A 25030-nucleotide genomic window follows, 5' to 3' on the forward strand; every position below is an offset into this window, starting at 1 on the left:
CACGATCTCTCTGCCCATTTCAGCTGAGTGCCCTAACTATCGGCCATTAGGAAGAGCTGAATCCGGCAGCCTGGCAGAGGTGAGGCTGAGCCCCTTTCCAGGCCTCCTTGCAGGGAGATGCAGCTGGCAGCACGGACACATGGACCTTGTGACCTGTGGTCCCACTTCAGTTGCTGGTGCTTAGACCCCCGTACACATGCATGCACACAGAATGAGCTCCCTCACCCAGAAAGAGAGTTAGAAAGGAATTTAGTAAGAAGATGCGAAGCAGAAGTGGCCAAGAAGGCCAATAGCATCCTGGCTGGTATCAGCAATAGTGTGGCCAGCAGGACTAGGCCAGTGATCGTCCCCCTGTACTCGCACTGGTGAGGCTGCACCTCGAATAGTGTGTTCAGTTTTGAGCCCCTCGCTACAAGACAGACATGGAGGTGCTGGAACGCGTCCAAAGAAGGGCAGCGAAGCTGGTGAAGGGTCTAGAGCACAAGTCTTAGGAGGAGCGGCTGAGGGAACTGGGGTTGTTTAGCCTGGAGAAAAGGAGGCTCAGGGAGACCTTATCGGTCTCTACAACTACCTGAAAGGAGGTTGTAGCAAGGTGGGTGTCGGTCTCTTCTCCCAAGCAACAAGCGATAGGACAAGAGGAAACGGCCTCCAGTTGCGCCAGGGGAGATTTAGATTGGACATTAGGAAAAATTTCTTCACCAAAAGAGTTGTCAAGCATTGGAACAGGCTGCCCAGGGAAGTGGGTGAGTCGCCATCCCTGGAGGTATTTAAAAGACATGTAGATGTGGCACTTAGGGACATGGTTTAGCGGTGGACTTGGCAGTGTTAGGTTAACGTTGGACTTGATGATCTTAAAGGTCTTTTCCAACCTAAATGATTCTGTGATTCTGTAAGCACAGGACTGTGCTGATTGGGTTTGGGGCATGGCCAGACAAGCATAGTGACCAGCAGCCTGCTTACATGTTTGTTCCTCCCCAAATCACCCGCATCCCTCCCTTTCCTTGCCTTTGTCCTCCCCTAATCATCCCCTAACTCTTGTGCAATCCTGAAATGTTCTTCCCCTGCGTCCCATTATGTGTGCTGTACCCCTAAGCAGCCTGAAAGGTGATCCTGAGAGCTGTCTTGACATCTTCACACCTGGACCATGGGGCAGATGCTCTCCAGGGACAAGCCTTGGCAGGAGCCCTGTCAGGGTGCGTCTTTCTGGAGTCTGCCATTTGGGTCCCCCGCCTGCCTTTGTGCTTCTGTGCTCCTTGGGACGTGTGGAGATGAGCCTTGGATGGACCGATGGATGTTTTTCTGTCTTTTAAAAATGAATGTGTGACCTCTTCTTGAGTCTCGTTCAAAATGAACGAGGGATCCTCGAGGATGTGCTGGCGTGGTATTTTGCAGGCAAGTATGAATGAACTTCACCTCCATCATCAGCAGAGCTTGTATGTTTGGGGTCAGAACTGCACTAGGCATATTCACAACCACCAGTTGTCATATAACTTGCTCACATGCAAGCTCATGAACTTGCATCTGTCCTGGGATAAATCTGGATGGTATCTCTAATTCTAGGGGATGGTTTCAGGCTATAATTCCTCATCTGACTCAAATGTCTCCTCACAGCCCCAAAAAAGCAAAGAAACCCAGCATTTTGTATGCTCTCTTCTTCCTTTCTACTTTGCAATTATATATCTGAGCTACATGCTGGCTGTTGGAAATTCTGTTCTAAGCCATCTCACCTTGCCCATGGTTTTTATAAGGCACTTTGGGGATGGACCTTGGACTGTGGATTCTGCCTCCGAGCTCAGATACCTGAAAGTCAGGTGTCGTCTTGCTTAGCATCATAACCTGCAGATACACTGGTGGAGTCGACCCTGAACGTCTGTCTGAAGATCACAGGGAATTAATCATGAAATTGCATTAAGGCTCCTAATTCTTAGCATGCAGCTCTAAGCACTGAGCACTTCTCATTTCCTGTCTATGTGGAATTTAGGAGAGTTGAGATTTCTTTTTTAAACAGGAAATGTATTTGGTTATCTTTAATTGAGACTGTATTAGCTTCTAGGGGTAGTACTGCTCTGTGATATTGCGTGTAGAACGATGGTTTTGGTAGCACATGCATTTATGGTTAAGATCCTTTTTGTGCTTGTGAAATCCTCAGGTTTTTTTAAATGTCAAGCCTGTAAACTTGGTAGGAAACTCTAAACATAAAGCTGGTGAAATAATAATTGGCAATACATATGAATAGCATTCTTCGTGCTATCAAAGGGCCAGAACAGAATCTATCTTGCTGTCAATACAACTTCAACAGGAATTGTGTGGGTGGATCGGAGCACTTATCCTAGCCATTATGCAGCAGTGGCGTAAGTTAATGGAACAGATTGTCAGGGGGACTGTAGGAAGTAATCGCATAGGAAGGAAGATGTGATTTATGTGTGAGAGATAATACACTGCATATAATGAGAAAGTTTGAAAAATAATGTATGGAGGAGGTGCACAGATAAAACTGTTAGCATCAACTCAGAAAATAACAGTTTTTTTCTAGCTGCTTATTACTTTCTTGAATAAGCTCTAATAAGGCTGAAGTCTTCCTGATTTTGGTATTTAATTCAAGCTGAGTTACATTTGAAAAAAAAATAAAAGCAGTTATGTTATTTCTGAAGATGACAATAGGGGAAAAAGTACTGCTTGGGAACATGCTAAAAATAAGGTGATGTTCATGCTCGCTCACCCTCCCTCTCTGTTTTGGAGCAAAAACTTTGGATCTGCCAGAATGTTGCCTGGATGTTTGTAGGATGGATATGGCTTTTGTTACCTTTGAGGAAAGTCTATCAAAAATTAAGAGCTTATAACAGTAACACGCCCCCAAATCAAAACAAAAAAACCCCCAACCAAATCCAAAACCTTACAGTTTGCTCCAGAGAAAGATCTTCTATCTTCACAGTATCTTGGCAGCTGAATTGCCACAGCTTTCCTTCAGGCTGGGCGTCTTCTCCCTGTCTAAGGTGTTGTCGTCTCCTCCAGCCCCTATAAGCTGAGGGTGAGCTCCTGCGGGACCCGTGCAGAGTGGATCTGTGGGCTGCCCGCTGGGACGTGGAGGGGTGAGGGACAACCCAGTGGGAGAGGCGGTGAAGGTCACAGCCTGCCACCCGGAGCCTGGAGCTGGGTGGAGATGGTGGTGAGGAGGACTCCAAGGAGAGCTGGTGGGATGGAAGGGTCAGAAAGCAGAACAAGGCGAGTGGGGTGACACGAGAGGTGCCCAACATTTCTCCAACATCAGAGACCCGAGCAGGAACTTCTGAACAAAGGAAGAGGGAGGAGGATGAGGAGCCTAAGGAGCAGGGAGTGCAGCTGGCGGCATAGGTGGGGAGAAGAGGGTTGAGCAGGATTGAGAGGATTTTGGGCAGAGGAGAAGCGGTGGTAGAGCAAAAGAGATATAAACTCTCAAACAGAGGGTAGACAGAGAGTCTGTGCCCACTCATCATACTCTCCTGTGTGGAGAGGAGCGTGAGCCTTGAGTTGTCTTTGTCTAAGATCAATGCGTAGATGAAGCACAAAAAAACCTCCCCAAAAACCTGTAAGTGCTGCTTGGATAATGGAACGCTCTCATTTTGTGTGGTTGGTGACAGATGCTTTGTGATCCTTCACGTCCATTTATTTTCTTCAGGTATCAGTGATGGGTGTTCCAGTCTTTTAGCTTCTCAGAACAAAAATCCTGAGGAAGAAATTCGACCTATGTAGCACGTTTGTGAATTGCTGCTTTACGTTTGTAGCTTTTCAGTTTGGCAGATAAATAACAGTTGCAGCCAGTGCCTCTTCCAGCTGCGTGCAGCACAATTATGATGGGATTGTTTTTTGGGGCTCTCTGACATTACAGTCGTTCAGTAGAAGAGCTGGATTGATTGCACCAGAGCAATGTTTGCCTGGAGTGCTGTGTTTGCCGTGGTAGGCTGATGTACTGGCATCGCTCTCTGCTAGTCTCTCACATTGCTTAGCTAATAAGCCTCAACTCAGGCATGAAGGAAATAAATGGGATAAGTGGATCGCTGAGGTTGTGTGTCTGTGTGTTTTTTGGCCTCTTGCATTAGGGCTTATTGTCTCGTGCTTGGAATAAGCAAAATGGGGCTAAGTAGGTAAAAAGTCCATTTGAGAAATTGTCCCAGAATTGTTATAGCAGGGCTGGGCAGCCCTTCTCATCCTGGGAGCAGAGAGCTTTGTTTAGCTGAGAGCCACACAACATGCACTGTCTGTGGAAAGCTGTGGAGAGACAGAGTTTGGGGTAGGTGCCAGCTGGGTGCTCCCAGCAGTCCCACCGCTCTCCCGGGTGCTGGGGCTGCCGTGGGTGAGGATTGGGGTCTGGGGCTGCGTTGGTGATGTTGGTCTGGGTCGCCTCTTTGGGCTTGTGTCGTACCAAGTGGGGCGATTGGATGGCCCAGTGTTCACCCCATACCAGCACAAGACCATGAATTATTTATTAAGTGATTTATAAATTGCCTTCCTATCCTTGAGATCCGAAATCCTGGGATGAAACATGAAGAACACATTGCAGGCAAACACCTCTCTGTCTTGTTTTCCCCTGTGGCTGTTAAGTACCGGAGTTTAAGGAGCAGGCGAGTGTAAGCTTATGATCTGCTTGAAGTAAAATCAAAGTGTGACAAAAATGGCTAATTGAGCACAGCATTTGAACAGCTGGCTGCAAATGGCAGAAATGGCACGTCGACTCAACAGAACAAGACTCCTACATCGGGTACCCAGCCACCTCGCAGTTAGCTTTGAAGCTCTCGGTACGCTGTTCTCGGAGCAGGTGTCACATCTTCAAAGGGAAGTATTACAGGCCTTGATGGAAGATGAGAAAGATGTTACACATCTGCTTAGTGTAACTTTAAACAAAGGAATTGTATTTTAAATGCAAACGTCTTGCTTGGTTTTGAGTTGTAAGGAGCTGAACTGCTGTCTTAAGAATTGATTTGCCTTTTAAGTGTCATGCAAACCTATTTTTAGGATTGCTGATATGTGTTTCTCTTGTAACCAATTATACTCGCTACAAAGAGGAATCAAAGTTTTCTGGAAGTGTATGTGCGGGTTGCGCTACATCGTATATACATATGAGTAAGTGTCAGTTGTGGTGTCACCTGGGAATTAGGGCAGCTCAGTGTCTGTGGCGAGGCAGTGGTGGTTCACAACCTGGAAATGGCACCGATCCCATTCAAAACGTCATTTTGGAGCTCTTTCCACACAGCATCTTGTTATTTGTTGGTACTAAGGGTAAAAATAATGACAATTTCTGAATAAAATACAAGCTTAGGGCAACATAACAGTCTGACTGGGCTGCCTGTTTGGGGTCTAACCTATGGATTTACTGACACACGTTCGCATGTTTGGCATAGAATTGAAACCAGGCTATTTCTGCTGAAGGAACACATAGTGTGCTGGGACCATGCTTGGACTGTGCTGGGCCACGCCGGCCTCAGCAGGAGGCAGCTCTCAGGACCTGCAAACTTCTGATTCTCTCAGGTCTGATAGCTGTTTCTCACACCACAGCTTTCACTAGTTTGCAGCAAAGAACAGCAAATCTTTTGCAAATATTTGTATGGCTGTTCCCCCTTAACTCCTAGGAGAGGGAGAAAATAAGCAACTTTCAATTGCTGATATTTCAGCTTATTCTTTTCTGCAACTGTAGCTGCTGACCCAAATGTGAACACACAGAAAACATATGCTGCGTTTTATTTGCCAGCTATAGAAAAGATGGTTTTGGAGTACGCAAGATGTCACATCTGTTTAGTCAACAAAATATTGTCATCTCCATTGCACTGAATGGCTTCCTTTGTAGTAAATGCCACATTTCAGGATGCCTGTTAAATTGGGTCTATAAACTGGTTTAAATGTTCTTTATCTCACAGAGTTTCTCTTTTGTTTGCAGCAAGGGAAGCCGTATGTCTTTGATAGAGTGTTACCTCCTAATACAACCCAGGAACAAGTTTATAATGCCTGTGCCAAGCAGATTGTTAAAGGTAGGTGTTGTCTTTGTTTATTCCTGCTTGGGGGAAGGGGAAAAGATGTCTCCCTGTCCCCTCAAGCTATTTAAAGACAGGATAATAAATGTTTAGATGTCTGTATGGGAGTTTAGTATAGTAAATCCAAGCGTTTTCTTTTTTAAGGACTTGTCTGTGTAAAAAACAAACAAACAAAAAAAACCCCAAAAACCCAAAAAACAAAACAAACAAAAAGTAAAAGAGCTGAAGGAATTGCAGTAGTTGTTCCTTCCTTTCTCCTTGTGTGTGACTGTTATTCCACACAAGTACTTGCTTTTTGTGATATATGATAAGCAACGAAAAGCATATGCTTCATGCAGCATGAGACCGTTCAGTACTGGATGAGCGTGGAATAGCTGTGTCTTTGAATGGAAGGATGGACTATTAAAGGAAAACTTAGAAGGCACTGGTTTTGTAGCTGCTTTGCATGTAGGTAGCTTGTATTTAAAAATGAAATGAGAACACAAGTGCCTACTGGGTAGCACCCTATTTGTTTAAAACTAAACCTTCATAAACTGTTGAAATTTCAAGATTTTAACTTGAGAATCAAACTTTGTGGGTGCATTTTAATTGCCTGCCATACTTCCCCCACCTACCAAATCACCCTCAGACCTCCCACTTGGTTCTGATGCTGGATAGTCCGTCCGTGCTGGTATCACAACTGCTACAGCGTCTCAGGGGTTACACGTAGTACCTGGTCTAGTTGTTCCCTGGCCTTGTGTGGTGTCCCTGTGCCCTCCAAGATTTGGTCCTCAGTTTTTGTTTTTAAACCAAAGTATGTAGACAGTGGGAATGGTGTCAGAGCTGGTCAGAGTTGTGCTTGTATAGCAACGCAAGGCTGCATGTTGAACACTGTGGAATTTATGTGGGGAGAGAGATTTGGGGTGGCTCAGAGGTGCAGGAGCTACTGAAGCAGTGTTGAAGGACTCGCTGGCATTTCAGGCGGGGAGCTGGATCTGCTGAGAGTTTGTGTGTCTGCCGGTGGGGAGAGCTCCCAGGGGTGAGCAGCCCTGCTGCAAACCCTGGGTTCTGTTCTGGAGGAAATTGGTTGGCTCAGCCTTGAGCAAACCAACATGCGTGTAGTCTAGATGATTGGGGTGAGGACCAGAAGCTAAATTATTTGATGTTGGAGAGAGGAAATGAGTCGTAAGACTTCAGTTGCCTCTTCTCAGAGGGGAGCCTAATTACGGCAATTCTGACTTCAGACGGGTAAGCCTTTAATAAAAACTGGTGGGACTGGAGTTGTAGAGGTTTGAAATAATTAGTTCGGGTTGCTGACACACCACTCAACTTTTGGAAGTTTGGGGAACTGTTTCAATACTACAGTGTGTGCTAACAGAAGCAGCACATCGCTATTTGTAGACTTGCGGAGGGTATTTCTATCCCCTGTGGAAGTTGATGTCATGTGAAAATGGTGAGAGGAATAAAACCCTGTTTGAGAGCAATTTGGAAGACCCGTATCAGTGACTAAGTCTTCATTAACCAAATAGAAAGGCAAATGTTTTCCAAAGTCCTATTTGAAAATAGAGTTCAAACATACTTTTGCATGTGTGTTAACTTGGACCTTCTCGATAACTTGAAAGGCAAGTTTGAGGGGGGGGGGGTGTAGAAGAAAGGAAAAGAGAAAGAGAAATGGGGAAAAAAGAGAGGAGGAGAGCGATGGGGAGGGAGAGAAAGGGAGAGGAGGGGGAGAAGGAGAGTGTAGGACAGGGAAAGAGGGAGGGAGAGCACAGCGTTACTGGAGCGATGTTCTTGAGCTCTGGGCTTACATTTCCTTACATTTAATTTCCAGTTTAAAGCCTAGTAAAGTGAAGAATGTGACTCAGACTGCACTGTTTCTGATAGACTGGAACAATGTAATTTACTACATGGAAATGTGAGCTGAGTGCATTACAACTTGGAGCACTATTTAAATCTTTGAGACTTTTTTAGATAGCTTTTCAAGGTTACCATTTGTTATCAGATTTCATTATACTCCCGTGAAATGGCTGATGGTTTCATTGTGATTAATGTTATTACAGAAAATGCCAGCTGGCCTAACAGTCTCTAAAACAATGGTTATAATAACTGTGTTGACAATAAGAATGATCTAAATGAGTTTTTTTTCACTAAAGAAGAAATAGGATTAGATTTAAGTAAACAGCTCAATGACTAAGTCAAAGTATTTCACATTCCATACGTGAGAAACATGAGAAATAAGGAGTTTTTTAGAGGAGGAGAAGCAATCTGTGTGTTACAGCGATTTGCATCGGGGTGGGCGCTGGGTGATGTTTGTTCAAGGTACTCCCAAGGGCAGAAGTACCAGTAGTGGAAGTGTGTGGGGAATCATCACTGGTGCATATGACCACAGTTCGGGAACTTGTATTTGTGGGTTTTTTAACCAAACTAAGAAATATCACTAAATCTGAAAGGGAACAATAGTGTGTGATTGCCACCACTTTTGCTTTGTTTCCCGTTGCTCTCTATTGCCAGAAAACAGCTTTATCTTCTCAGTCTACACAGATGGATGTCTGTATCTGGATTTTGCAACTTTCCTACAATTACATGGAGGGGAGAATATATAATGGCCCAAGCTATTGCTGAGCACTGGAGCTGTGAGCACGTTAGTGCACATGTGAACATCTGCACATTTGTGTGTCCTGTGAGGAGGAGACAATTGCTTTAATGATTTTTTTTTTTTTTTTTTTTTTTTTGGGGTGGTGGGGGTTGCTCTCACTGGGCAGCTTATTGACTTTCTATACAGGTTACAAATACAGGCCTCAAATGCTGCGTCACAGAACTAGAAAGCTTAGAGATGGAAAAGATAAGTATAGTGCTAAAAATTTGGTCGTCGAAATGAGGCTGAAAGGACTTCCATAAAGCCATTTGGTCTTTCTTCTTGCAATTAAGACTCCTATACTTGTCAGCAGTCCATTCGAAAGGTCTCCAGTCCACAGCCGCCCTTGGCCATTTGTTGCAGAGCTCTGCTGGGCATTCTGGTGCTGCTGGAAAGACTTTCTGGGTCCCTAACCTGAGCGAATCTGTGTTGTAGCCCCAACATAAGGGCTGCAGTTTTAGACCGTTGCTACTTGTCCTACTCATCCTCGTCAGGAAAAAGGCCATCTGGCAGCAGTTGAGTGGCTGAGTTGAGTATCTGGCTTTTGTGGGGAGGGTAAATCAAACCGAAAATCATTGTAGAGAGAGTTGGACCAGGAATTAAGAAAAGCACTTGGACTTTTTTTGTTTGTTATGAGTTACATGAAAGGTTCAGTCACTTTCTTCATCTGTTTTTTTCCCTCTCTCTCCCTCACTCTTAAGTTTTGTGCAGGCTGTTTCTATCTGGGACTGTCTTCTCTCTTTATTCAGTTGACAGATGGTATATTAACTATCTTAAGGTGGAAAGCCTTCCAACAAAAATAACCTCTTCTGCTACTGAGACCACCATTTTTTAATTGCAGGGGATGCAAAAGACTATTTTTTTTAAATAGAATAAGGTATTTTTTGCTAGTTGGGAAGGTAAGTTATTTATGCTTCCTCAAGCAGAATGTATCTTAGTATACATTGATGCAAATTCTGAGCAGTTTCTTACATAACAGTTGATTAATCAGGTTATTTTCCCCCTAGGCTGTGTACCAGTATAGAGCTGACATTGTACCTTGCATTCACCTGGAGATAATGAACCTTTTTTTTTTTTCCCTAATTCAAACTATTTTTTTCTTTTTTGTAAAGTTAACCAAGTTTCGTAAAAAGAGGAAATAGTAGTAGTGAACTCTTAGATTCTGTTTAACTGTCCTGGGAATTTAAAGATATTTGGATGCTAGATGGTATTTTAGAAACAAACAGGAGTTGCACATGTTTGCTCAAGGATCTCTGAACCACCCCCCAGGACATTTATTTATATTTTTTGATGCCTAAACACCTTTGAAACTCTGGTTCTATGCACCTTCCAGACACTTTAGCTCATCTTACCCATGTGCTGATTTTCATCTAAAGAGGAAAACGAACCTTCCTTCTTTTCCAACTTCCAGCTAGATTTTAGTGTAGAATAAAAAAGTCCAAACACAAATATTTTCTTTCCTTGCTGGCCAGCAAAAATGGAGCCTTCTATGCACAATAGATACGGAGTACTTACAACTGGATGTAGCCTCAAAAGTTAAATATGACTGCTTCCCTGTTGTGCTTGTGTGTATGCTTAATAGGAAAAGTGTCAAGTAAGCTTTTTATTTAAAAAATTTCAAATACAGTTGCATTAAATATTGCCTTGCCTATAGGCTATTTTGAAATTTAGTATTAATCTGATTAACTTTTTAAAAGGACATAATATTTTTGTATTAAAAAACAAGATATAACTTTTATCTCATGAGCTGCTGCCACCACTCTTATGCTGCAGATCCTTGGCTGCAGCTCTCTCTCTACCTCCCCGGTCCTGCGCTTCGTGTTTCTACTGGTTCTCCCAGGTTAGACCCATTGGTGCAAGTTGAGTGGAGCTCCTAGCAGAATTCGTTTTAAAGTTTTAATCATCAACAATCTTCAGGAAGTTGCCAAGGAGCTAATTTTCTCTTGTTAATACTTTGATGTCTTCCAAAGGCAATGCTTAGTATATATTGAGCATTTATTAGAAAAAATGCCATTAAAATTGCACCCATGAAAGTTCAAGTGAATGGGCTTTGGAGGTGGTGCAGCCGGAGGGCCAGCAGCGAGGCTCGCCAGCTGGTTTCTCCTGCGTTCAAGCTACCATTGTTGTAGCCCTTCCCTTCCTCTCAAGTTCATTCTGTGTTGAACTGACAGTTCAATGAGATGGTCCCTTCAGAAAAGCACTGGTGAATGAACATTTTGAAATATCAGTAACATGAAATTTGGCCCTATTTAGAAGCCTTGTTGGTGAAGTAATGGGTCAAAGGCATGAACTCAGGATAGCACTGCCTCTATGGCTGGACATCTGGTTTTTTATCTATGCAATTATTATTTATAATTACTTATTTTAAACTTTTTTCCTTAAAACAAGCATAAGCAGTGTCTCTATTTTTATAAACAGATGAGGATGCTAAATTCATACAAAATGTTAATACCATAATGACAGTAATTATAGTCTCTAACTTTGTCATTGTCCTAGATTTCAAGATTTGAAAAATTTACCCAGCAATACTCTGTGCAGGTCTATACAACCTCTGGCATGTCTGTCCTCTTCAGCTCTCCAAAATAGTTCTGCCACAACTTAAACAGTTGCATTATGTGTTTAATTAGAATATGTATTTTAAAATGGCTTCATTCCAATTTCATCCTTACTCAGTATAGCTGTACAGAAAATGTGAGTCTGTGTAGCAGTTGTCTTTGAAAAAGATCTCTTTCTCTTTCCTTTCTTTTTATCCATTTCTTTTCTTTGAAATCACCTTTCTGTGGTTTTTCTCTGAATTTTTTTCATGCTTGTTCCTTCTTCATTCTTTTTATATTTTTCTAACTTGTCTTATTTAATTATCCTTCCTATCTGGACCATCTACATACATACATATGGAGATACAAATAAGGAGATTATATGTGTGTGTGTTTATGTAAATGTAATATATATGACATGTAATAATATATAATATAGTCATGTGTATATATTTACTACAAGTACACACACACACATAGACTTTTTTCTCCTGGTAGCCTCTATTAGTATAGATATAGAGGGTGGGAAACATAGATATTTCGGAAGCAGAGGAGGCCAACTCTAAAAGCAGGAGATGGGTTCAGAAGTGGCCGTGGACAGGAAACTTTCTGCCCTGCCAGATGGCAGCTGGGCTTTGGTGACAGTTCTCAGTCCCCTCTGCAGGCTGCGAGAGTCGAGCTTTCCTTTTGCTTTTATTTTTCGCTGTTGGCTCCCTCCTGGCTTTGCTGCTCTCTCTCTGTCTGGTGTTTCTGCTCTGGAGGCCTATGGCAGAGCTCCAGTACCGAGTACGATGCTGCTGGCCCCCGGCAAGATGCATCGGGCACGGTGGCGAGGGGAAGGTGGGCGTCCCTAAGCAGAGCACCCTGGCCAGCGTCCTTCTCGCTGCCCTCGGGGGCTCTGGGGGGTCTTTCAGAGGAGCCTGATGGGAGCAGCACGGGTTATCACCACTGGTTTTTAGATGGAAGGTTTCCTTCATTCTTTATTAGCAACTATAATAAGTATTACTCTTTTTTACATGAAAGCTGTGTAAATAGGTGGCCCTACTTAAGACTTTAAATTCACTTGCCTGGAGCAAGTCCAACCTAGTAATCCTTTCAACAGCAATGAATGGATGTGGGACTGTGCCTAAGAACCAGCTGATTTACAACCCTCCCGGATTTCTGAAAGCTAGTATGGACATTAACCACTGCGAAGTTAAAAATGGATATTTTTATATCTTAATGCAATATAAAACTATTCATTCTGCCTTGAGAGAAGTATATTTTCAATAAAGCAAGTTCCTGTCCATCTGACTTTCTTCTTGCTTTGCTCTCCTGCTTTGCAGACAAGCTTGGAAATTAATGAGGCTGTGAACTGTTGAGGGTGTTATAGTAGTAGAAATATACAGTACGAGTGTGTTTAATTTTCTCTGTGGTGCATGATGGTTTAAAATGCAAGCAATTAAGTTTTCTCTTTCCCATGTTACACAGGTATATTGGATAATATCTAGTGTCCAGAGATTTCTTTTTTTTCCCAGGAAAGTGAGAGATGTCAATAATTCTTCAATTCTCTAATTTAGATTTTATTACGGATTTTTTTTTTCCCCTGAAGGTAGCTAGTTATGTCATATTTTTCCCATTCTTTATTGCACAAACTATTTTCTAATTGAGCTACAACTTTGTAGAAGACTTAGGAAATGCTGATAATTCAGCTTTAAGATGTCAATAAGAGTTTTAATTGTTTTTCTTCTTCTTGCAGATGTTCTTGAAGGCTACAATGGCACAATCTTTGCTTATGGACAGACATCGTCAGGAAAAACGCATACTATGGAGGTACAGTGGCAAAATTAAAGCAGTTTGGTAGCAGCAGTAGAATTATATGTACCAATTACCTGAACAAACCAGCTATCTGGAGCACTCAGCCGTGAGTGACATATAAAAAGAGGTCTGGGTATGTTTAGCTTCTACTTCATTTTAAGCTGTAGTATTTCTTTCAATGTGGAGTTTCTTTCAAGAGATGTCTACAGATATCTAGCTAAACTAACAAATGGTGGGTGAAAAATATCACGTATAGTTTCTCCATATTTGTCATAACAGTTTAGGTATGCGTATATTTTAAAGGATTTGAGTGAGATTTGTCAATCCACAAATGAAAACAGTAATAAGGGTCTGTAGAGTTCCCTTGCACGCCGGATTATGAAAATTCATGCCTTGGTTATTGGTTTTCTCATTTGCACTCCCCTTCTGGGAATACTACTCTCGCACGCTGCAGCACAGATGGATAAATTTGAGAATTGTTGCTTTGGAGGAGAAGAATACCAAATTATACCAAATTCCAGTGGCTGAAGTCCTCAGTCTGTTCATATTTATGCTACGTGAAGTGTGACAGTGTAGTTTTTTTCCTGTGTTTTTTTTTTTAACTGTTCAGTTAGAAGACATTTAGATATTTTAGTCTCGTGCTAAAAAAGGAGGATCATTCAAGCATTTAATCCTTGCATAGGATTGTTCCATCACAATGATGTAGAAGCTGGGTATTTATGTCTTGGAGCATTTCAGTTCAACTGTGAACTTTAAACAGGAGGTCTACAGCCAAGTTTTGCTAAATGAAAGGAAAAAATGAGCTTTCGTTTGTTTAATATCATCAGATGGTTTTGCTACACGATTACACAGGTGACCTACCTAACCTGAAGGTTAAAGGAGAAGGAAAGCAATATTCTCTCGAGCCAACAGGCCCTGGTGAAATTGCTGTTTGATTGCCACAGTTGCTCCTTTCCTGGAGGATGCAATAACTGATGCCTCACGTCTAATTAAGTCTGTCCTTGCGAGAATGGGGGAAATCACTAGCTCAGCCCTCACAGATGGCACAATGACTGAGTAATCCACCAGCTCTGAATGTAATTAAATCAAAATGTCTGCAGGGCTTGAGCTGGTGCTTCCACGTGGCATGGGGAAAGATCTCTTAAAGCCAATTTATATTCAGAATTACAAGCTGTGATAAAGAAAATGACTGTAGAAAAATGGCTGGTTTACTTCTTTAATAAAGAAGTAAGCTGTCATTTTAAAGTGGAATCAAGTCTATATTCACTTTTAATCCCCCTTTTAACGTAACATCCTCTTGTAAAGTTGCTAAAGCATGTTGTGGAAGAAAAAAATAGTCTGAAGTTGAAGAAATAGTAAATCCTCTTGGTAAAGCTGTTATGGAGGATTTTCTGTGAAATGTGAAATGCTTCATAGTGTTAGTGTTAAGCTTAAACAGGACACGGTAGTATAATATAGCCAGGATAGGCTTTCTGACATACATAGGTCTTTCTGCTGTGCTAGATAAAACATTTGCCAACCTCTATAGCAGGACAGATACCTTCTTAAATATTACATCTTTTTGCCCATAGGATTATATTGATGGGCTTTGACCTTATAGTAGAGTTTTCAATACTAGGTCCCTATAGATTGTAGTTATCATGTCAACATCCTGAAATAAAACAGCACTGTCTCAAATGTTACACTTCACTGGCTGCTGCCTGCCTGCTATGTTTAAATGTGGAAATTAATTTTCTTATTAAAATGAGAGGCTTTAATGAGCAGAGAACTCTCCATCCGGGTGCTTTAGGGGAGCTTATTAACTGCAATGTCAGCATGGCAGCAGCAGCACATTTCTCCAAACTCTTTCTGAGGCTACAGCCAAATCCATGAGAGTGCTGGTTTTTTGTTTTTTTTTTTTTTTTTTTAGTCCAGCTTTCCACTGAATAGCCTCCCTTTACCTTTCTCTTCCCTTCAAGTTTATGGTCGCCATAAATTATAGTGGGACCTGCTTCAATCATCTCTTTTTTTTTTTTTTAAATAAAAATCCATTTATAATAGAGTAAAAATGAGTATTTTTCAATGCATCACAGACTGCTAGTGTTACAGCGTTTTAAAGATCTTAAATCTTTCTTCTTAAAGTGTTGAATGTGATCTTGCTTCACTGAAGTTTCTACTGACTTAAATAGTGAGAAGGCCAGAGCCCAAGAAGTTGTAGATGCAGTGGTTGAGTTACATGCACACTTGATCATGTTCTACAGATTGATTTCTCTTCTGAGCTAGAAGAAAGCTATGTAAAGGAAAGCATAATTATTACAGGGCTTGTTGAGGTTAGGAGAATGTTTAATTAAATCCTTTTATAAGTTGTCACTTCCCCACAATTATTAGGGGATATGTTTACCTGGTGCAGTGATCCCAAAGCTGATGCACCTCTGTGCAGACAGAAGTCTGTGCAACAAAACTTTGAATTCAAACCAGCCTTTGGCTGAGCTAACAACCCAGCTCGATCGAAGCCACTATAGAAAAGGGGGCACTGCATAACTCTGCATTTCGGGTTCTGTAGCTGCCTTTGCTGCCTTAGGAATCGTGCATTTTGCACTACTGTATAGCGTAGACATACCTGTGGTTGGATTTGTGCGCACTGAAGAAACATCAACAAATCTGTTTATCCTAGTTTAGGAAAAATGCCTTTCCCTTCTTTGGGAAAACTCTTTCCATGCAGTAATATGGGGTAGTCAGTTGGTTTCCCTGAGCTTTTCAAGGACTTCTTCGGGAGAAGGGACGGATAGTGTGGAAAATGGTATTGCCGTCTCTGCTCGATAACAGTGCTGTGTGATGGAACTGAGTGCTGTGCTGGCAAGGTAAAACAAAGTGTTGGGGTTTGGTTTAAGTGTGTGTTTGTGCATACAAGTTTTCCCCTCCATCAGGGATTTAGTTTATTTAATCACCCTCTTTTTCATTCTTGTAGTCTGAAATAGAATGGTGTATCATATGACAAGGACTTTTTAGTTTTTGAGAAGCTTAATAGGATGTTGGATCTGGTATAACACTTACCTTCTGCAGTAGAAGCAGTTAATATTATTTGTTTAATATAAATAAAATATTCACAGTTTAGATACAGCTGAGTGCTGCTTTATAGGGAAGGCAGTCAGCAAAGTAACTGATTTATCTATATTCCCTCCCCTTTTTTTTCCACAAGATGTGTGTGTAATTTGAGGGCAGAAACCTAGTAACTCCTTTAAGTACAGGCTTTGAGATAGAGAGATTATGTCAGTTCTTCGTGTTAAATTTCCTTCATTCTAGGTTGATGCTTAGAAGTTGACTGTCATTTCACCAGCTTTAGCATAAAGAAGCGATGTCTAGGAAGACTGTATTTGAGTATACTAATAAAAGCTGAGAAACTTGGAAAACAGGTCAATGTCACCCACTAGTCATTCACAAACATGCATAATATTGAAAAACACATGTATATGTGTATGATTTTCTTCCTGTTTTGCTAAAAAAACTTTGCTGTTCAATAATTTTTAGCAATTACAGATCAAATCTGACTTCCCATGATTTGGAATGGTATGGTTACCCACTATATTTAAAAAAAAAAATAATTCCCTACCACTCCTTGGAGTAAGATGTTTTGTTGTGCTGATATGGGCAGTATTACTTGGACAAAGATATATTCAAAAGGTATATTAGAGTTTCTAGACGCTATATTCTGATGGAGTCTTACAACTACTGACTTATTGCATATTTAAGCAGTTTCATAAAACATTTGGAAATAACAACACAGTGTACGCTGTAGTCAGAAAAGGTTTTTATTTTGAGTTTATATTTCTATTCAGTTTTCAAGTGGTGTTAGCTTTCCTGTACGTGTCTGGCTTTTTCAAAAAGAGCAATGCAACTAAAAGGAGCCACGCAGCCAGGGAAATTGTTATTTTTAGTTAATATTCAGTTCTTGAAAGAACAGAGGAAGGTAGTTGTGCAAATTAACATGGAGAACGGTAGTGTTTGTAAGGCACAGTTCTCTGGCAATAGGCCCAGCAAGCTCAAATCAGAATATATTACTCTAATCCCCAAATCCCTGCAACCCAGATTTCCCTTTAGCTTGCTAGCATAGTGGTGAAAGAGAAACAAAATGCTTTAATACTTCTTGTTTCTGACATGTTTCCAAATACCTGATTTAACTGGGAGAACCGGGCTGTAATTTGTACATTTGTTTGTGTTTATTCGTCTATCTTTGGTCAGAGAGTGACAGTGTAAATAGCGGCAGAACAGCACGCTTGGGCCAACGGCAGGAGCTGACAAAACAAATAGGTGCTCCATCAGGTGAAGAGTGCTAACACGTCGAGTCGTTCTGCCACCTTTTCTGTGCACTTATATCAAGCCAATGCCCCCGATAACAGCAGACACGTTCGTAGGGCTCTGCTGGAGGAAGGTGTGTGTGGACGAGGCTTTCTCCTCTCTTGTGCCTGAGCAAGGCTTTCCAAGTTACGGGTTGGTTTTGTGTCCGCAGGGGAAGCTGCACGACCCTCAGCTCATGGGAATCATTCCGAGAATTGCACATGACATCTTTGATCACATCTATTCCATGGATGAAAACCTGGAGTTTCATATAAAGGTAAATGCGGAATGACGTGTTACGTAATGGGTCGGACGGAAGAAAGTTGAGCTGGATGGGAAATCTGCGTTCATGCTGTAACATTGTGCTGCAGAATTTTTCCTTTCTCCCTTTTATAACTCAAAAACCCGTTACGTTACTGAGGATATTTACTAGAAATAATCTAATACAGTTACTAGCCTTTGACGGAAGTTTTTCTTGAGTGTGTTTTCAGCTCAGGTTTGCTAGTCTGTTGATTGCCCTGTGTCTCACCACAGTTGATAGGCTAGCCAACATGGTAAAAAAACTTATTTCACTGCAGCTTCTCCAAAGACTGTACCTCAGCCCCACAGTTACGACCATAAATACCATTGACCTGCATGATGTTTGTGAGAATACTGACATGTTTCCTGTCTCAAGGATATAAACAGTCCTCCATAATATGCAGGTTTAAAGTGGAGGAAAGGTGGCTTTAGGCAATTTACGGAAGGATGTTTAGAAGTAATTTTTAGCTCAAAAGCTTATGTATGGGTTCCTTAAGATGGTGGTCTAAGTCTCAATTTGAACAGCTGCTATGTTTTTCCATGTCCCTATCTTGATCCCAACCATATGATCTCTCAAATTTTTTGACTGACCTTTAATTCCTACTGTTCATCAGGTCTGCTGGGGAGCTCAGCCATGGGGGGGCATCGGTCCGTCTGGCAGAGTTGGGGTCAGGCTACAGCTTGCTTCCAAGCAGACATCAGTAAAATTACCCAGTGGATTGCAGGAAAAATGAGTACTCCTCTGGGTCATCCCTCCCCCCAAACACACAAAATGTACCTAGATTGCTCCAGTAAAGTTAAGTGGCTGAGCACAGGTAGAGCGTGAAAACACTGTCCCTTCTCCTGCTGTGACCAGGTGATGCTCTCTGAGAATGGAGCAATCCTCCTCTGTCCCTCTTGTGCCTAAAAGTTAGAGATGAGTGACTTTTTAGTGCTGCTTGCATTAAAGCCCTTGAAGCACTTCTGGGGGCATGTATGTATATAAATTTTTCAGTAATCTAGCAGAGTACCCTCTGAACCAGCTACTGATCTTCCAGAAGGACTAGGTCATTTTGTATTGATAACCTTCTTAGCAGTGCCTGTTTGGGGGTACTCATGAAGTACAGACAGAAGCAGCAGCCTCACGAAGTACAAATAGCCATCTAAATATTTTATTAGACCTTAGATTGTAAAATATTGAGCTCCTTAAGAAGAGAAGCCTCTGAATTTTCATAGAAATGGCTTCCACAGGAGTGACACTGATTTCTTTTCATCATCTGTAAAGCTCTCCTATGGCTATCGCTATTCTACATGGTAGCACTTGGATACCAACAGATGGGGACCCCCTTGTACAAGACGTAGTAAATTCCTGTCCCGGCAGAAGATTATCACTTTATAAATCATGTTCTGCCAGCACTGAATTGTTTCAGTGGTTTCCTATCATAGTTGACGTTTATGAATATCTTAACAGAAAAGCTGCCTAAATAGCAATGAATGAGTGAGTGATTATACAAGGAGGTGTCATCGAGAGAAATGCATGTTCTGTCATTGGGAGCAAGGATTTAACCAAACTGTCACACTCTTTTAATAACTGAGCCAACGCTGAAAATTAATATCTTTTTTTTTTTTCTCCCTCTTTAATAGAGACCCATTTAGAACAGGGAGGGGACCTTTGTATCCTGTGTGCGTTGGTCCTCAGCAGTGTGTTAATAGAATAATATAAAGCATGTGAGTTAAGTCTGGGTGAACCGGACTGGTGAAATGAGCTGGTCCAGAGCATGCCTTTAAATGGGACACAGGTGAAGTAAATGCACAAAAGCAAAATATATCTGCATTTAACAGCAGTTGTCAGATAGGAAGATCAACTCATCAGTATAAAAAAACAGACATAATTTATTTTTCACATGAAAGAAAATGATACTTTACTAAATAGCTAGAATTTACTGATACCTAGAATTTAGCCATCTAGTATTCTAGCTAAATAATCCCTGGATAAAGCTTATTTAGGGTATGGTTAGGCACTGCGCCCCTAACACATTTATGTTTGCTTCTGTGAGTCAAATACCCTTTTATTAAGAGAGTCATTCATTCATTCTCTTTAGTTGGTTTTTTGTTTGGTTTTTTTTTTTTTTTTTGAGGACAGTTGTGTCTCTGTTACAGAAAAGCTCATTTTCAGTTTCTTCTTTGGGACTTGATTCAAGACAGAACTTTCACATATGCTTCATTTAAAAGTTTAATTTAGCTTAGGCTTATGTAACTTGTATGTTAAATCACTGAAGGTGCTGTCTGCTTTTGTGCTGGTAAATACCAGTAGACCTGTTACAGTTGTCAGACTTGACCCTTCTTGTGATGCAGCTGTACTGATATGATAGTAGCTGAATTGACTTGATTCTGTTCAATATTTTTGTCAATTTTGCCTATGTAAAAAAAAAAAAAAAGAGAAGATAAGATTTGTCTGAAGTTTTTTTTTTATACTTTCCTGATGAATCATTGATAAATGGAGAAGGATCAATGACTTGTAAATCATTCAAAATACAAGTATGTTCACATGAAAGATGTAATTCAAACTATGTGGGAGATGGGGTTTATTTTTAGTTTGGTGCTTTTTATTTTGACAGATATGGAAATACAGGTACAGAGATTTTTAAATGGCCAAAGTTTAAATCTGTAATGTTTATGATTACTTAATTAGGTTTCCTACTTTGAGATATATTTGGACAAAATAAGGGACCTACTTGATGGTAAGTTCTGCATCTCTTATGTGACTAAGTGGTTTTTGGCTTGGTATAGTGCTTTGAATCAACGCTTAAGGGGAAACAGTTACTTTCTTTGAGAGTGATTTAAATTTAAGCTGTATGACTGGGTTTGTGAAAGAGAATTTTGCAGTTTAAGTCCTCTGATCTCTGACTCGTGTGCGCCTACCTCTGCAGTGCTACGTAGCTTGATTTTTAAATCAATGAGTACAGAGACTTTTACAGACTTCAAGGCAGGTCTGAGCCTCATTGGCAATGTATATTTTTAAAGTAAAACTGTAATTTAAAAATGTATGTAGTGTTCTGTTGAGTTGTTTTGTTAAATTTAGAATACATTTGGTTCAACTTATTCCTTGCTTTGCTTCTGTTAGGTAGAGTTTGTTGGGAGTTATCTGTGTCTCTTACAATTTGTGTGTGTGTATATGCACGCAGTACGTTGATGAAAGTGTGAATTGTGTGTGTTGAATCAGTCTGAAGACAGAAAAATGTATGCTAATGATAACACAAAACCAGGAACATGTATTTCAGCTTTTTTGAATTCCAGTGAGGAGTTCTGTCTCTTTTGAAATTCTTGCTGCTTTGGCAAAATCCAACTTGGTCTGTGTTTATTTTATTAATCCAAGCAATAAACAAAAGCTTTTGTGCCATATGGTTAACTTCAAAGAAACAGGTAGAAGACTGACAGAACGAGAAACAAGTTTTATGTAGCAGAAATATTGGTAGTTCATAAGGAGTGAGAAGTGGCTACAATTCTCATTTACAAATTTGATATGTTCACGGTATTTGCCTGTCATGCCTATTGTTGACACATTATTACCTGTGGAGTATTCCTAATGATCTCCATCTTTTTTTCTAGTGTCAAAGACAAACCTCGCTGTACATGAAGATAAAAACAGAGTCCCATATGTTAAGGTACAAGGAAAATTTGATGCTCAGTTTTTCATTCTTTCTCGCATATGCATTTATTTACACATTTCCGTTTGTATCCCAGTGCATTTGCTGAAATGATTCAACTCATGTTTGGAGTCCTGAATGTTCAGGTAGTATTGGTCCCTGGATTTAAACAGTCTCCTGAAATATTAGTGGGCTTGAATCATGTTTGCTTTATTTTCCTGACTTTATACATTTACATTTTGTTAGTATGGTGTTAAATTTTAGGTATTCATATTCCCATTTCATGTCTGATATGAAAGAGAACATCTTGAAGAATTTTGTTCTTTAATATTTTGTTGCAGAGATGCTGTAATCTTGCAATATTTTAGAACAGATTTGTTGGGTTAGGAATTTGTTTTATGACTTCCTGGGCCCCACTTAAATGTAATATACTTGTTATGAGCATATGTGAACCTAATAATACACATATAATATTGTTCTGTTTATCCTCATCCTGAGGAGGGCAAAAAAAAATCTGATAAAATAATTCCTTCAGTAATTTTGCATTAAGGCAGAGAACAAGGACTATGCATCTTGTCTTGTAGTTTGAGAGAGAAAAACTAATTTGAGTAGGTAGTCTAACCCAAATTAGTAACACGAATGTATCGTTCCGTGTGTTCCACATATAGAAACTCTTTTCTGCTGCATGTTTGGATTTGACCGAGTCTTTAATCCTGTGAAACAAAATTGTCTCTCAAGTTATCCCGTAGATGACTCCTGAAAGTCATACAAAGGCATGTTTTGGTCCATTGCTTCACTAATGATCATGGATGTTGACGGTTCTTCTAATTATTTTGTTCATCAGCGCTAAATATGCTTCCTGATGGCATTTGGAGTACTAGGACAATTCCTAAACTTTTCTGTTTTCAACTTGCATATTTCTAGGGTTGTACAGAAAGATTTGTATCTAGTCCTGAGGAAGTTTTGGATGTCATTGATGAAGGGAAAGCTAACCGTCATGTAGCCGTTACAAGTACGTATTCTGTGGAAGCTTTTCTGACTATAAAGTGTGGGTCGTTGTAGCTTCCTAGTGGTGTATTGATTCTCCATGTTCATAAAGTACTTTGAGTTACTTATGTGAACGATGTAATGATGCAGAAATTATAACACTTTAAAATCAATAGAGCTGTACTTTTTTTACCACTTCACTGCATACAGAAACATTTATTGACTTTCAGCTTTGAGATCTCCTGAATTTAATACATGGCATTATATAGTATTGTTATATAAAACGTCAAAATAGGTATTGTTACACATAGCATAGGTATTTTGAAATTATGTATAACTGAAATTCTGTACGTACATTCTTCTTTGTGCTACAAGTCAAGAACTCAGAGCAATTCACTGGTCAAATGGCAGGCAAAGACTGCAGAGCAATTATCAGACCCTGCCTATTTATCTCTGGCAAGTTATCCCAGTGAAGCAGTGTCTTGGATTGAGTTCCAATGGTGGCAAAGCAAGCAAATCTTCCTGAATTAAAAAACATAATAATCGCTTCAGCCCGTGCCAAATTTGTTGACGTTGTGTTGCGTGCAGCCTACTAGTATTACGGGGATAAAAAGGGCAGGTATCTTTGGCCTGTTTCCCAGTTTATACTGTAAGATGTCTTTGATCCAGGCAGTGAGCTTGGCAGAACCTCAGTTTGTAACTCAAATCTTGGTGGAGGGGTGAGTGTTTGGGTATGGGGGTGTTTGTTTGTTTGTTTTGGTTTTTTAATTTTATTTTTTATGATGCACTGGGTAACTTCTTTCTCTTCCATGTCTCTACCTTCTTGTTTTGTTAAATACTGTATTGCTTTAGCTTTCCCATGCTTTTCTCATCATACTAATAGAAATGTAATCTCTTTTTTCTGAGTAACGTTTCCTCCCGTTGTTTCTGCTATTCTCTTTAACAAAAAATATTCCAACGCACCTTTTGCTGTGACACTACATGCTGCATTTGGTGCACACAGAAAAGTTCTGACAAAAGTTGACAGAGAATGAATTTTACCTAGACTGAAATGGCAAGGAGCAAATTTGGAAGTGTTATTGAAAAAAACTGAGTTTGGAGATGGAGGAGAAAAAAAAGGAGTTCAGATAAATATAAATATTGCTGTGAATGGGGAAAGGTGGTAGTGGATTTTAAAGTAACAGAGAAAACAGATGAGAAAGTGGTTTACTGATTCTTCTTTTTCTTTTTGCTACTTTATGAAACTTCAAGGATGATGTGGTTACAATCAAACTTAGAATAAGTGGAAGCTGAAACTGTAGCTGCCTGTGTTTTACCTGCCGCCTGGGTGAAGGAGGATTTTTAATTACATAAGCAATAAAAATCACTCTGAAATTTTAATTTAAATACTATGTTTTTGATGAAAACTTTTGCTAAAATGTTGGGAGATCTCCTCACACAATTACACTGAGACCTGCCCAGCTTCTTTTTATTGCAGTTATTATTACTTCTCTTTAAATTCTCTTGCTCAGCTCAAAATTATTCGTCTGTCCAGGATGCTGAACATACATCCTCATTGTAGTTCTGTGTCTAAATAGTGTATGTTGTATCACAGCAGTTTTTGGTGTGAGCTGTCTATATTCCTGAAGAAGCATAAAAGGACAGAACCTTTATTTCTTACTGTATCGGTGATATGTTATTTTATTATTCTTATGCTATGATTTTTTTTTTGTTATTTTTTACTATTTCTGGTCAAATTTTATTGCTTCAGGGGAATAAAAAAGCTTTCAAAAAAGAAAGAAAATAAAATTTAAAAAAAGCTTTTTTCCCAAGGCTGTCATTTATCATGAATCTGGTTAATTTGGTCATGTTGGGTGAAAGTAGGAGCTCATTCTGTAGTCCATGAGCTTTATTTGCAGCTCTTGGTGTAGGCACTGCTGTCAGCACAGTGGTCTGGGCTCTCCAGTGAATCGCCTCGTACTTTTGAATTTGCTAGCCATAGGCTGGCTCTGATGAAATATAGTTTCTTGTCAGCTTATAAAGTCATTTAAACAAAACCTTTCAAATGTGATTGCAGATATGAACGAACACAGCTCTAGGAGCCACAGTATCTTCCTCATCAATATTAAACAAGAGAATGTGGAAACTGAGAAGAAACTCAGTGGAAAGCTTTACCTGGTAGACTTGGCTGGAAGCGAGAAGGTAATCTTTCCTTTTTCCTCAGCTGCTGAATGATCCTAGCGGGATCACTAAACTGATCATGTGAATGTGTGTCAGTGGAAAACTAAGCAAGGTTTTACAAGAAGTCTTAGGTTATCATTAGTATGGCAATCTTTTTTTTTTTTTTTTTTTTTTTTTAATGCCGGATGGAGAGAAGGATCAGAACTATTGGTATGAAATGCAAAACCCAAAAATCTGCAGTGTATCTTCATTTATAATGAAGTGGATTGAACCAGTGTACTTTTATATAGCTTCACATTCAGTTATGGAGATTTGGTTACATTACTTTTAGAAGAAAGTAATGTAATTTTACTGTAATTTGTCAAATTAGACAGCTCTTTTAATTTGCTTATATTAAGACATGTCCTGTTTCTAGGTTTTCTGTAATTATTTCACATATTAGATCAATGAAATAACAGCAGTTAATGCAGTTATACAGCTGAAGTCTATTTGAAGCTTCCTGAATGACTCTCTTGATTGTGGTGACTATTTCTGCTTTGCAATATAGAAAAATACTAACCAGAAAAGAACTTGTATCTGTTTACCAAAAGAGTAATGGTCTAGAACAGTACTGCAGTGCAAAACTGTCGTTGTTTCCCAGTTCTCATTCTAACATCTTCTGGAGTGTTCAAAACTGTTTAACTGTAAATGAAATAA

General features: G+C 40.1%; 1 protein-coding gene across 1 annotated transcript in view; it reads left to right on the forward strand.

Annotated features, from left to right (window-relative positions):
* KIF5C (kinesin family member 5C) overlaps positions 1-25030 on the forward strand; it is an 86640-nt gene that overhangs the window by 20641 nt on the left and 40969 nt on the right. The window contains 7 exon segments of the mRNA XM_050899854.1: positions 5909-5999; positions 12889-12962; positions 17434-17538; positions 20233-20281; positions 21150-21205; positions 22112-22199; positions 24231-24355. Of these exon segments, the coding sequence (XP_050755811.1) occupies positions 5909-5999; positions 12889-12962; positions 17434-17538; positions 20233-20281; positions 21150-21205; positions 22112-22199; positions 24231-24355 (588 nt within the window).

This window comes from Gymnogyps californianus, chromosome 7, assembly GCF_018139145.2.
Source record: "Gymnogyps californianus isolate 813 chromosome 7, ASM1813914v2, whole genome shotgun sequence".
In the NCBI taxonomy this organism is placed as follows: Eukaryota; Metazoa; Chordata; class Aves; order Accipitriformes; family Cathartidae; genus Gymnogyps; species Gymnogyps californianus.